General features: G+C 40.8%; 1 protein-coding gene across 5 annotated transcripts in view; it reads right to left on the bottom strand.

Annotated features, from left to right (window-relative positions):
- The window catches only part of LOC149141688 (uncharacterized), a 312782-nt gene that overhangs the window by 166921 nt on the left and 131037 nt on the right, over positions 1-14824 (bottom strand). For all 5 annotated transcript variants that reach the window (XM_089447689.1, XM_089447688.1, XM_089447687.1 and 2 more), the window contains one exon: positions 4175-4236. In XM_089447689.1, the coding sequence (XP_089303815.1) occupies positions 4175-4236 (62 nt within the window). The remainder of the gene's footprint in view (positions 1-4174; positions 4237-14824) is intronic.

The following is a 14824-nucleotide window of genomic DNA, read 5'->3' as shown; positions in this document are numbered from 1 at the left end:
TTTTTATCACTGTAAATTCGAAAACTATAATCTTCCAGTCCTCAGTGACTGTCCTTGACTTTGAAGAATAAATCTTAACACCATAACTGTGCCCAAACAATGATTCTCTGTCTTCTTCGGCCTCCTTTCTCTTTCTGTACTCCTCTGAATTAATCACTGAAATTATGGTTAAAATGAGGTGCTAGACGTCATATTTATATAGGATTTCACCTTGAACTGAAGGGACACGTCTTTCTGCAGTTAGGCCGACATGAATGACTAAGCATAGATCGGCTTACTGTCCAGAATAACCTTCTAACTTAAAAAATTCATATCTCCCAAACTATTTAGAGTTTCGGGCCAAGTAAGAGCTCATTAGAAAGAGGAAAAAATCCTCTTTAAGATGGTGTAGGATCCATTTTGAAAGGATGCCTCCAAGCTGTCCAAATTTATTTTTCTTTGTGACTGCTCTTGAAATATTTAGTGCAAAAGATGATTAGAACAGCAATAGGTCATTAGTGCTTGATGATTAGGACAGCAAGAGGTTATTAGTGTGTCCCCAAGTGCTTTGTCATCATGTAAGTCATACATGTCACCATGATAGTGTATTTAGCATTCATGATAGTGCAGTGATATGTCACCAACCATAGTGCAGCATTTATTAATTTGCCATTAGGAGATTTCCAAGTCCTTCATGTCATGTCTCCAATCATTGTCCATGTCATCAAGACCTTCATCAAGTGCCATCACGTATGACATCATCAAGTGTGGTCATTCATGTATAGTCCTTCAATATCAAGGGTAAGGACATCATCTGGTTTCTAGGCTTCTTCATCAAGAGTTAGAACATCATCATGATTTCTAGGGCTTCTTCATCAAGAGCAAGGATACATGAAGTTATGGTGTCTTCATGGTTAGTTCAAGCATCTAGGACAAGACATCTTCTTAGTGGCTTGACATCATAATGGCATCATTAATAGCTTGACATCTTCATTAATGGCATCCTTATCAAACAAGAGGGAATTGTCATCATGAGCAAGGACATCGTCATAATATGCATCACAAGAATATTTGCCATCTCAATAATGCCATATTGACATCAATGACAACCTTGATTAACACCATGTTCCATGACAAGTCCAAGAACATAGAGATCCGATACCACTTCATTCGTGATATGGTACAGAGAGGAGTCGTTTGACTCCATCATATATCAACATATGAGTATATTGTAGATATTCTCACCAAGGCTTTGTCGAAAGGGAAGTTCTTGGTCTTCAAAGAGCAACTTGGACTGATGGATGTGACCCCTCTTGATACGGGGCACCACTGATCAAGAACACTGAGCCATACTCTTCCCCCCTGTCTGAGCTCCTAGGCTGAGGAATTGGGATGGACGGCTCCTAGGGTTGAGAGAACTCTGGACAATAGGATATCACCACTATCTGTTACCCATAGGGTTGGAGTAGTAGCTCGCCCTATCTTGGTCTTTGCAGAGTATACCCCAGTTGACATCATACCCACAAGTTGGGCTTATTGGGATTATCCCGCCTCGTCTAGCCAACAGGTGAGGAGGCTAGGGGGAGTGAGATCCTTACCTTTGGTAAGTCAGGAATCTCGCCCAAGCTAGGTATGATGCAAGTGTTCTACAACATGACTCTTAAGGGTCATTGTTAGGAAGGTCAAAGGGCAATAGGATGGGTTGAGTAGTAGCTCCTCTACATCACCTATTGCTCGATATGGGTTGAGTTGTAGCTCCCCCATGATATTTCTAGGTAGTAGCCCGATGACATATTTCCGGATAGTAGCCCAAAGACAAATATTTCCAGGTAGTAGCCCGATGATGGATATTTCTGGGTAGTAGCCCGCTGACAGATATTCTGAGTAGTAGCCCACTGATAGAGATTCCAGGTTGTAGCCCAATAGACAGAGGGTGGTAGCTTTTGCTCCCCATGATTCTTCTTCTTTAGATTCGAGAATGTTTCAGTACATAGAGTTGAGCATATTATTACACATGATGACAAGATGACACATTGATCGATGGACAGGTTTTATAGGTGGAATTCTCCCTAGTTAAGAGGGAGTGTTAAAAATATGCAACTGCGGTCAAATTCCACTTTAGACTACTCATTTGATGGATATGATGATGGCATTGAGTTCCTCTTTTCGAGAGGACCAAAATCGACCTAAAGATCACCCCATTCGGACAAGAAAAAGTTGGTTTTTGATTTTGTGCACCCACTCATGGATATTGGATCAGGTCAACTTCACTCTCATGCACACTTGGACAAGTCAGCCTCAACATCAAATGGACATTGTTGGACACCCCTATAAGCCTATAAATACAAGTGACCTAGAAGCTCATTTGGACATCACAACATCAAGCATCTTCTTCTCTTCTATCTCATTTGGTTTGGCACATTGGCGAAGGAAAAGGTCGTATAAAGGTTTGAAGTCTCAAATCCAAAGCTCGCACAAAATTAGGGTTTCTATTCCGAACGTTGGCACAGAAATAGGAAATTTCGTCCTTGGACGTCTGCATGCTATGGTCAAGGCAACGTCCAAGAAGCTACAGACGCATGCACACTAACCTGAAGGGAGCGTCCAAGGGTTTGACTACAGTTTACCATCATCTGAAGTCTTCTGAAACTGTCTGAAGTCTGAATCAAGTTGTCTTTGATATATTTTGCCACTGTAAACTAGTTTCTGAAGTTGTTGGGTTGTATTGTTGATCATATTGTATTGGGCTCATTGTACTCTCTGCTGAACATTTTATAACAATCTAATAAAAGAAGAATTTGAAAGGGTTTTCCCCTAGTGGGGTTTTCCCCTAGTCTTTGACCAAATCTGGTGTCTCTTGTTAATGTGTTGATTGTCTTCTTCATAATTACATATATTGTTCTATCTTCAATAGTTGTTGATGAATGGAAAGACTAATTGTTATTTGAAATATTTCTAATTGAAGTTTGGAATTGGGCTAAAGTAATTGATACAGCATAGAACAATCTGAAAAATTAACAATACTTGTTACAACATCATTGATATGTTGAATGTTTAGTAATCTCTTCAAACATGTGTATGTGAATTGTGTTATGCATGCGCCCATATGAAACCCCCAAGTCCCAACATCCAGGTTTGTGTTTGAATTTAGGAACAATGAAATGCAAAATATGTTCACCATTAAATTTAGCAAGAATAATTTATTTTCTTCATAACTTTCATATATGCAAAGACAAGATAAATAGACATTTTTAACTTCAAATTTGGCCCCAAAAAAAAGTCGAATCAAATGTCAACAGTGAAAAATGTGAATAAATCATTATACTTTCCTATATATTTTCCAAGGAAAACCTCAGAAGCTTCCCCGCATTTGTGGATAGCAACCCTAGGGAAGTCATCAGCATAGACTAATGTGCCTCGAGCAAAAGGATTTGAGCCAAGAACCTGCCAACATGGAACCAGCCAAATGACCAGCAAGATTGGTGATAATTGGTTGGTTGAACTAACCATTGGGCTTGTGTTAAATATATAGTTTTGTTTTATATTTTTTATTTTTCGTGAAAAGAAAAATATTTAAGTATTAGGGGGTTTTTGCAATGCATTATATTAGATATCATTTTGGGATTCAACTGCGTTAAGTAGGTCATTCATGTATGACCATTTCCATGAGAGGTAGTCGTAACTGACTAATTTCTCATGATTTTTGAATAGTTGACTTAGCACTCATTGCACCGGGTGATGCTCACAAGGGTGAAGAAGTGGGATTGAAACTAGTGAAATGAATCACATAGCATCAATAATCAATTCTGGGGCTTGCATCCGGCAACCAGGACTTCCTGGGAGGTCACTTACTTAACGCAGTTGAATCCCAAAATGATATCTAAGAAAAATATTTTTTATGAATTTTGAAAAATACAAATGCTTCCCAATTAAATACACCATTGCATGAGATTCAACGAAATTCAAACATTTTAGAAAAAAATCACCGAACACAGTTGCCAAGTGTAATGCTATTTATTTAGTGTTTTTTGTGATAAATGTGGTCAAGTGTTAAAACCCAAGGTATTCTACCATATATCTCATACTTTCCCCCACACAAAAATTACCAACTCGTAAACAGTAAAAATCTCTCCCCTACAAAAGACAACAGAAAATAGTAACTCCTCCAATATGATAGTAGTAAGTACTAACTCACCATAAGCTACTATGGCATGGTCGATCAGGAGCAAGCAATTTATCAAGATTTGCAAATAAAGCCTGCAAAACCACATATATATGGCATTAAGCAAAGAATTTATCTCATAGCAAAGAGTGGCCACAAATTGCTTAGTCTAACATGTGCATGATATATCTTAAGAAAACCATAAATGTGTTTAAATTGGACCAATACCCTTTGACATTTAAGATGTTGAACTTGAACAGAACCACTCTAATACAATCAGTAACACAGCTCTCAACCAATATCAACACATTAAATAATTAAGTAAAGAGGATAAGGAAAACCTTATTTACAAAATAAATATTGCAAAGTTGAGAATAAGGAAACCCATTTTTACAATAGACAATGCAAAGAGAAAGACAAAACACAGAGTTGAGAATGTCTGCCTAAGATTGCTTTTATGCTGGAAAGCATAAGTTGGATGACCAATATAGAAATATGTAAAAATTTACGAGTCATTGTATGGCCTCCCAATTAAAACACATTTTAAGTTTAAAGAGAATTTAATAATGAGCAGTATGCTAGATTTAAAAAATAATAAATAATAAATAAAATTAGATAAAATTAGGCACAAGGGTGGAAACGCAATGTCTGACAAAAGAGGGTGAGGTATGAATGCTTGAGAAAAACCAAAGGGAGAGGGACAGGGAACCAACCCACTTGCCCAACCAACAAGAGGGCGGGGAACTTTGGTGCAAAAACCGCAAGTGTTAAAATTGGCAACTAGGGCCAAACTCAATGTGGGTCATCTTATTTATGGCTGCTGATAATTTTCTTGGATTCCTCTCTTCGAGAGGTGTAGGATTGATCTAAAGATCATCTGATTCCAACATGTATTTATGGAGATATGAATTTATTTGTATTATTGACAATTTGTCAAGGTCGGCCAGCAACCAAATTACCCCAACATATCCTCAACGCTGCATTATAAATAGAACAGGTCTTCAAGTCATTTGACATACTCATCTCTCTTGATCTCTCCTCTCCACTCATTTGGGTTGTCCTCTCTCAAGGAGGATGTAGTGGAAAGGGTCTTCTAAGAGAGCCCTAGACGCAGTCAACTAAAGAGCCCTAGAGGCAGTCCTAAATGAAGGAGACCTAGCCACAGTCCTAAATGAAGGATCTGGCCGCAGTTAAGAGGAGAACTAATACGCAGTCAAGGAGGCATCATACACAGCACTAGGGAAGGTCTAATACGCAGTCCTAAGAAGAGCCCTATACGCTGTCCTAAAGGAGATCTAGCCGCTGTGAAGAGAAGCTCTAATCCGCATCAAAGGGAAGGCTCCATACGCAGTTAAGGTAGGCTCTATATGTTGTTAAGAAGAGCTCTAATCTACACTCAAAGGGAGGCCCTAATCTGCCGTCCAAGAGGCCCTTATACACAGTCATAAAGGAGCCCTAATTCACTGTCAAGAGAGCGCTAAATCCGCAATGATAAAGAAGCCTAAAGCCGGAATCTATGAAGGCCTAATTCGCAGCTAAGGAAGCAGTATAAGCAGCAGATCTAAGGAGCCATAATACACAGTCATCGACTGACCCTAAGCTGCAGCAAAAGGAGCACTAAACGCAGCAAGAACAATTCTGCTGACAGCATGAGGTAAGGGACTGTTTAGGCATCATTTTGTGACTGTGTTTTCTTCTTGTAGAAGGGCCGAGTTAGAGGAGCTCTAGATCAGATCTGTTGGGGTATCTTTGAAGGATCAAGGATAACGTTTTGCTGCCTGGAAGCTACAGGAAGACTGTGTGTTAGGCCACAGGCCATAACACCACAGTCATGGTTTGTTCATGAGTGTTTAAGGGCTCATATATGCCCAGATCATCAGCATAATCTAGGAGCTGTCTTGTGAGTTAATACTACTAAGGTTAAAGGCTGTTTTGATGACTGTTGGAGGACTGGTGCTGTAATGTTTGGTGCCCTAACTGCTGAAGCAGTGACAGCTAGTGCAGCGAAAGACATCAGAGTTCTGGGAGATGTTTTGGGTCAAAGGTTGATCATGATTGGCTTAGTTTTCTGAACATCCTGTTGATACCAGATGTATGATCTTCAGAGGACAATTCTGTCCTGTACGACCAGCATTGTCTTCTCTGGTCACGTCTTTTCTACTGCTGTCATAAATATCAATCTTGTATATTTGTACTATCTCTCTCTCTGCTGAACTATTGAAGAATATAAGAAGAATTGATCAAGGGTTTCCCCACATTGGGGTTTGTCCCTGGCTGGTGCCACATCTTGTGTCCTCTTGTCTTGGCTTGTCTTCTATTGTTTATGTTTATGTTCTATCTGCATTTTACTATCATGCTAACGTGATTGCTAATCTGGACATTGGTATTGGGCTAACAAGAAAATTGAAGTAAATTTCCCTTAAGCATAGAACATACCAAAATTTAACATGCTATCAGAGGTGAGGTGAAGTCAAAGCCCAAGCAAGAGTGAAAGAGCAATCACTGAAGATAGTTGGACAAGGTCAAAGGCTCAATGGGTTCCTCATCCCACTTCCCGGCTGAAGACAAGCTCCGTGAAAAGTCTGACTATCACGGATGGAAGATGTCTCTTGATCTGACATTGGAAGAACAAGAAGTGTTGGATTATGTGAAGGGTAAAATCCCTGAGCCTCCATCAAATGCACCAGTTGCTACAAAGAACAAGTACACCAAGGGTGAAGTCAAAGCGAAGAAGATTATCAGAGATTCCATTGACAAGCGTCTGGTGGCTTACATCTCCGATCTAAACACCTCCAAGGAGATCTACGACATATTGGTAAGCATGTTCAAGGTTAGTGATGCAAATAAAATTTTATTTCTCAAAAATAAGCTGAAGGATATTAAGAAGGGCAAAGACGAGGATATTCAATCCTTCTTCTTAAGGATCACTGAGATGAAGAATGATCTTCTATCAATTGGAGAAATCATATCTGACAGGGAACTGACTATCACTACTCTTGGAGGGCTCCCATCCGAATGGTATATATTTAGAACCACTATTCTCAATAATGATCAAATTCCAAGGTTTGAAGAATTGATGTCGAGATGCATTCAAGAAGAAACCAGGATAGTGGAGAAAGAGATGCCTTCTAATAGAGGAAACCCCACTGCTTTCTCCGTTCATGCCAAAAGGAGAAATAATGCAGGGTCTAAAGGTCATTTCAATAGAAAGCCTGGATCTAAGAGAGGAAGGAAAGGCAGATGCTTTGCTTGTAATAAGTTTGCCCATTATGCGAGGGAGTGTCCCAATAGAAGGGACACATCACATGATGGTGATCACAATCATTCCAGGGTCAACTTCAACAACAATGATCGAAGGAATGGCAGGTACAATGGCAAAGGAAAAAGGAATGCAGGACATCAAGGAAATGGTCGACCCTCCAAGAAAGCTAGAAACTCTAGGTATGAAGAATCAAATGTTGTTTCTGATAAGCAAAAGGAGTATTATCTTATATCAGCCCTCTCCACTACCTCTCCTCCACTTTGGGAAATTGGATTATTGATAGTGGTGATTCAAGGCACTTCATCGGATACAAGGAAGCTCTCTCTAATTTGATAGAGAAGGAGACAAACTTGGGGATTATTCTTGGAGACGATGCCACCTATCCCATAAAAGGTGTAGGGAATGTTACTCTTCAATTGAATCAAGGTAACATGATTCATTTACAAGAAGTTCTATATGTACCTGATCTCAAGAAGAACCCGGTGTACATTTCAGCAATGGAAGACAAAGGTTCCAAGGTGGCATTCATCGATGGAAAGGTACATGTTTGGAAAAGGAGTTTTAAAGATGCTTTTACTCTTGGGTTCAGGGTTGACACTTTGTATCAAGTTGAAGGAAGTCCATTAGGGACCATGTCGTGTGACACATCTCTTCAATGGCACCAGAGGTCTGCCCATCTTCATTTTAAGGCCCTACCCGATGTGAGACAGATGGTGACAGGGATGTCCGAGTGCAAAGAAGAGCATGAAGATATATATCCGAGATGTACCGAGGGAAATCTTACAAGTACTAGCGAGACCTTAGATATGGAACAACCCGAGGGGTTTGAGGTTCATGATCAGGAATCTCATATTTGCAGATTGAAGAAAGCTCTCTATGGTTTGAAGCAAGCACCCCGGACTTGGTGTGAGAGGATTGACATCTATCTGATGAAGTTGAGATTCACTAGGAGTGAAGCCGATCCAAACCTTTGCCCTAAGGTTGTGGATGATAGACCTATGGATGACCTCTTTCTGACAGTTGCAGACCCTCTCATTTACAAACGTAAGAGGGAGTTGGATTCCGAATTTGGAATGGTGGACTGAAAGCCTGTGACTACCTCGATGGAGCTTAACTTTAAGAAGTTATGAGGTAGTGTTGTCGGACCTGAATTGGGAAATGCCTCAGAGTTTCGTCAACCCATAGTAGCATTGATGTTCTTGGTGAACACCCGTCTAGATAGATGTTTTGCAGTTAGCATATTGAGCCAACATATGGCTAAGCCTCATCACTCACATTGGATTGGTGCCAAGAATCTTCTGAGATATCTTCGGCGCACAATCACTCATGGACTAAGATACACTGCCGGAGTTGTGAGGTTGCTTGGTTATTCTAATACTGATTGGGCAGGCAATATGGTGGATCGCATAAGCACTTCTAAGTGTTGGTTCTCTTTGGGTTCTGCTTCGATATCATGGATGAGCAGGAAGCAGAAGTCGGTTGCTTTGAGCACCGCTGAGGCCGGATTCATAACTGCGAGTATGGGCTTTTGTGAAGCTGTCTGATCGAAGAAGCTCTTCAGTGAGTTGTTTGGACACGTGTTGGATACCTTCGTATTCCTCTGTGACAACCAAACTGGGATCTGATTATCAGAGAATCTCGTATTTCATGATCGCTCCCAGCACATAGACATCAGGTACCACTTTATCTGGGATATGGTACAAGGAGGAGCAATAAGGCTCCATCACATTGGGAGTGATGTGCAGGTCGTCGACATTCTGACGAAGCCCCTAGGAAAGGTCAAATTCTTGACTTTCCGAGAACAACTAGGAGTCGTGGAGAGACCCTCTCCTGAGGGTCCTGTATGATATGGATATTGAGCTCTGGGAGCTCCGGGGGGCATTGGGTACTTCTTGGAGCGATGAGCAACCATAGGGTGAGTGGTTCAACCTTCCCCTAGTGGTTTGCTATGTAGGTAGGATGAGTGGTTTATCCTTCTCCTGCTGAGACACAATCATAGGGTGAATGGTCAAGCCTTCCCCTAGTGATTTGTTGTGTACAGGGTGAGTGGTTCAGCCTTCCCCTAGGATACCCCATGGCGACATGTAGGCAAGATGAGTGGTTCATCCTTCTCCTGTTGAGACATCCTACCCATGCAATCTAGGACTCATGGGAAGTACCTCTCATCTGGCAAATGAGTAGGGAAATAGGATAGGGACCATAATACTATCGATGGACACATCGTGTACTAGCATACTCCCTATGCTAGGATGATATTGATCTAGGATCAATTGGAACCAACTTCAGATCAGTAAGAGTGGTATAAGACATTGTTTATTTGGAATTGATTTCGGATCAGTAAGAGTGGTATGAAACACTCTCTTTCATGTGGGACTGACTTCAGGTCAGTAGAGAATGGTATGATGCATTCTCGATCACTTCTTCTTCTTCATAGTTCAGCAAAGCAAAGCAGAGCAAAGCAGTGTAGGGCCTTTTCACACCTGGTTGAGGGACCTTTTGAACTCTTTCACTCACAGGAACTACCCGGCCCCTTTTTCACATCTCAGATCGGAGTCACCTTTTGAACTCTTTCACTCAGTCACTTGCACCATTTAGCGTACTAACACCCCATGTTGAACCGAACCTCCACTGCATTGATGGCAGAGATAGTACGGACTGGCAGATGGATTAGCAGATGGAGTTCTCCCTGGTTGAGAGGGAGTGTTAAAATTGGCAACTAGGGCCAAACTCCATGTGGGTCATCTTATTTATGGCAACTGATATTTTTCTTGGATTTCTCTCTTCAAGAGGTGTAGGATTGATCTAAAGATCATCCGATTCTGACATGTATTTATGGAGATATGAATTTATTTGTACTATTGACAATTTGTCAAGGTCGGCCAGCAACCAAATTACCCCAACTTATCCTCAACGTTGCATTATAAATAGAACAGGTCTTCAAGTCATTTGACATACTCATCTCTCTTGATCTCTCCTCCCCACTCGTTTGGGTTGTCCTCTCTCAAGGAGGACATAGTGGAAATGGTTTTCTAAGAGAGCCCTAGACGCGGCCAACTAAAGAGCCCTAGCCACGGTGCTAAATGAAGGAGACCTAGCCGCAGGTAAAGAAAAGGATCTGGTCGGAGTTAAGAGGAGAACTAATACGCAATCAAGGAGGCATCAAACGCGGCACTAGGGAAGGTCTAATACGCAATCCTAAGAAGAGCCGTATACATTGTCCTAAAGGATATCTAGCCGCTGTGAAGAGAGGCTCTAATCTGCATCAAAGGGAAGGCTCCATACGCAGTTAAGGTAGGCTCTATATGCTGTTAAGAAGAGCTCTAATCTACACTTAAAGGGAAGCCCTAATCCGATGTCCAAGAGGCCCTTATACACAGTCATAAAGGAGCCCTAATTCACTATCAAGTGAGCCCTAAATCCGCAGCGATAAAGAGGCCTAAAGCCGGAGTCTATGAAGGCCTAATTCGCAGCTAAGGAAGAAGTCTAAGCAGCAGATCTAAGGAGCCATAATACACAGTCATTGACTGACACTAAGCCGCAGCAAAAGGATCCCTAAACGCAGCAAGAACAATTCTGTTGACAGCATGAGTTAAGGGACCATTTAGGCATCATTTTGTGACTACGTTTTCTTCTTGTAGGAGGGCCAAGTTAGAGGAGCTCTAGATGAGATCTGTTGGGGTATCTTTCAAGGATCAAGGATAATGTTTTGCTGCCTGGAAGCTACAGGAAGACTATGTGTTAGGCCGCAGGCCATAACACCATAGTCAAGGTTTGTTCATGAGTGTTTAAGGGCTCATATATGCCCAGATCATCAGCATAATCTAGGAGTTGTCTTGTGAGTTAATACTACTAAGGTTAAAGGTTTCTTTGATGATTGTTGGAGGACTGGTGGTGTAATGTTTGGTGCCCTCACTATTGAAGCAGTGACAGCTGGTGCAATAGAAGACATCAAAGTTCTGAGAGATGTTTTGGGTCAAGATTTGATCATGATTGGCTCAGTTTGTTAAACATCCTGTTGATAGAGGAAAATTATGTCCTGTGTGACTAGCATTGTCTTCTCTGGTCAAGTCTTTTCTACTGCTATCATAAATATCAGTCTTGTATATTTGTACTATCTCTCTCTCTGCTGAATTATTGAAGAATATAAGAAGAATTGATCAAGGGTTTCCCCACATTGGGGTTTGTCCCTGGCTGGTGCCACATCTTGTGTCTTCTTGTCTTGGCTTGTCTTCTACTGTTTATGTTTATGTTCTATCTGCATTTTACTATCATGCTAATGTGATTGCTAATCTGGACATTGATATTGGGCTAACAAGAAAATTGAAGTAACTTGCTCTTAAGCATAGAACATACCAAAATTTAACAATAAGGAACAGGGTGAGAAATGTACCACTCAACCAAAGGAACGAAGTCGCTAACCCATCCTTTGTGTGAGGATATCTACAATATAGTTGCTAAATGTTGCTATTAGCAAACTGAAGTTAATATTAAAATAACTAATTGCAATTACCAAAGAAAAATATTAGATACATGCTACATTTAAAACTAATTCCATTTCCTTGCTTAATATGGTCAAAGAAATCTAATTGTTTTTCCCACATAGTAGCTATATGTTTCAATTACCAACGTAATTGTGATTGCTTATACATGTTCTCAAAAGTCATGTAATCACAAAAGTCACTTGCTCAAATAGGCAAGTACCTAAAGTGGTTTTTGCGTGAAAATTCCTTGAAATGCAGCGACTGGAAATTTATTCTTCTCACTGATGAATTATGCAGTTTATTTTGTTACGGCAAAATATTGAATAAATCACACTACATTTTCTTAACAATAAAACATTGTGAAAAATAAACTGGAAACAAAGAAAATATAGCGCACACACAATAAAATTGACACCGTTATTTTTGGACAAATGTCCGCGGAAAAAACCCAAATGTGGGAAAACCGGTGCAACAGATGAGGGTTTTATTATTATTATGTAGCAGCAAAAATTCTGAATGCAATCTAGATGCCAAACTAGCAATCCTCTCCTAAGAAAATATTGGCAAAATTAATGAGAAAAATTTCCCCTTATCCACAAGCAATCCGACAACAATCTAACCACTCGAAGTAGCACCCGAAACACCCCTGTGCAGGCTTCTGCGCAGCTTGTAACTCGCACTAGTTGGAACTGCTTCTGATCAAGACAGCCTGCCGATTACTACGTCTAGAAGTAATTCTTCGGCCCTTTGGAAAATTATCCCAACCTCCAGCGCCTGAATCAACCTCCTCTCCAACAAAATCAAACTGCTTCAATGAGGTTGTGCACAAGCCCCTTGAGCAGCCTCTTGTGGAATAACTCGACCTCTCTCAACTGAATCTTTTGGCACTGGAAACCTCCACCAGAATCTCTATTACTGCTCCTTTGCCTCTGCTACTGATCTTTGGCTCGAATTCTCTTCCCAGTTGAATCTCTGCTCTCTGGGAAATTTGATCTACCTAGATCACCCACTCACTCGATGTATTTCTCTCCATTCCAGCGTCTTGCTCTTATAATTTCTCGTTGGTGAACCAACAACCATGATTAGATCTCCATCAACAGCTAAGATCATCTCAAACTCAATCCATGTGAGTTTCTAGAGCATTTTCACTTTTCTCGGTTAATTCCCTTTAATTAATCTATTTCCCTAAGTTAAACTTAGGCATTTTTAATTATCGATCAATTAATATAATTGAGTTGTTTTTTAGTGTTTTCTCCCGAAACATTTTCTGGGTTTTGGAGATCTTGTGTTTCTCACCAAATTTGAGACTAGAACACATGTTCAATGCCACAAAAAATAACACTCCCTCTTAGCGAGGAAGGTGTTCTCTTTGTCTTTCTCCCGTAACGTGTTCCCTCATGTTGCGGATGTCTGACAACTGTGACAATCTGCCACTGCCCACCAACCACTGTGCATACTTGATTCATCTGCAACTTTGTAGTTGAACTACCCTACATTTGCGCTATTGTTGACACTGCATTGTACCTCCTATACTGCTTTACACTGCAACTGATCTCACGTTGCAATTGCTCCTGCAACTACTACAACTGAGAAATAAACTATTGTCCCTGCTACTAAAAAGGGTTCCCCACTATACCCATTTGTTCTCTAAAATAGACAAACTTAGCTCTCCCTAGAGCTGTCGTGAGTATATCTACAACCTACTCTTTTATGGGAACATGTTGTAGCTGGACTGCTCCACGCTGCACACAATATCTGATGAAATCGTATCGAATGTCTATGTGTTTTGACCTATGATGAAACACTGGATTCTCAGAGAGCCTGATACAACTTTGATTATTGCAATAGATACTGGTTTCCTCCATCTTTTGACTGAACAAGCTTACCAGCAGCTTGCAAATCTATATAGCTTCGCACGTAGTTGTGCTAGCTACCATTTACTCTGCCTCTGTAGTGTTTAGTACTACTGAATTTTGCGCTCTGCCGCACCAAGAAACAACACTTAATCCAAAACTTAAGCAGCACCCTAATATGCTTTTCCTGTCCACTGAACTGCCTGCCCAATCTGCATCTGTGAATCCACATAATCTGACACCATCACCTCAAGTATACCTCAACCCATACTCGAATGTGTTGCGCAAATACCTCAGAATGTGCCTCGCTATTATCCAATGCATTCTCTTGGGTCCCACCATAAACAATCTAAGAGTGTTGACCGCAACGCAAATATTTGGCCTGGTGTTGACCAGATACATGAGGGAACCGATAAGTTTTCTATACAAGGTGGGATCAACGTCCTCATCCTTCGATGCATCGATCTTCCTCTAGTTTGTAATTATAGGCACAGACATAGGTCTACAGTCTTACATCCTGAATCTCTTCAATATTTTTGTAGATATCTTCGTTGACCAAGGAAGATCTCCCTGTCCTTTTGCCATACTTCCAAGCCTAGGAAGTAATGCATCAACCCCAAATCCTTCATGTCAAACTCTACTACCAAGTTCCTCTTGCAGTCCTTTATGAGCCTTGATGACCATATCAGGAAGAGGTCATCAACATACAACGCTACGATGAGTGGCTCATCCTCTACCATCAAATAGTAAAGGTTGGGATTTGTGTCACTCTTAACGAATCCCATTTGTTGCAAGTAGCTGTCAATCTGAGCATACCATGCCCTCGGAGTTTGTTTGAGCCCGTATAAGCTTTCTTCAGTCTACATACATGCGTGCCCCTCTCACGTGTCTCAAAGCCCTCTAGTTGTTCTATATATACTTCCTCCTCTATCACCCCATTCAAAAAAGTTGTCTTGGCGTCCATTTGGTGAATCTTCCATCCCATCTATGCTATAAGAGATAGAACTGACCAGATAGAAGTATATCTGACAACTGGGGCAAAGGTCTCCTCATAATCTATCCCTTCTACGCATACCCCTTTGCCACG

Source organism: Pinus tabuliformis, chromosome X, assembly GCF_031772625.1.
Source record: "Pinus tabuliformis cultivar Carrire ecotype Pingquan chromosome X, CPIR1, whole genome shotgun sequence".
Lineage (NCBI taxonomy): Eukaryota > Viridiplantae > Streptophyta > Pinopsida > Pinales > Pinaceae > Pinus > Pinus tabuliformis.
Note: the sequence above shows the minus strand (reverse complement) of the source record. Positions and strands in the feature narration are given on the sequence as shown.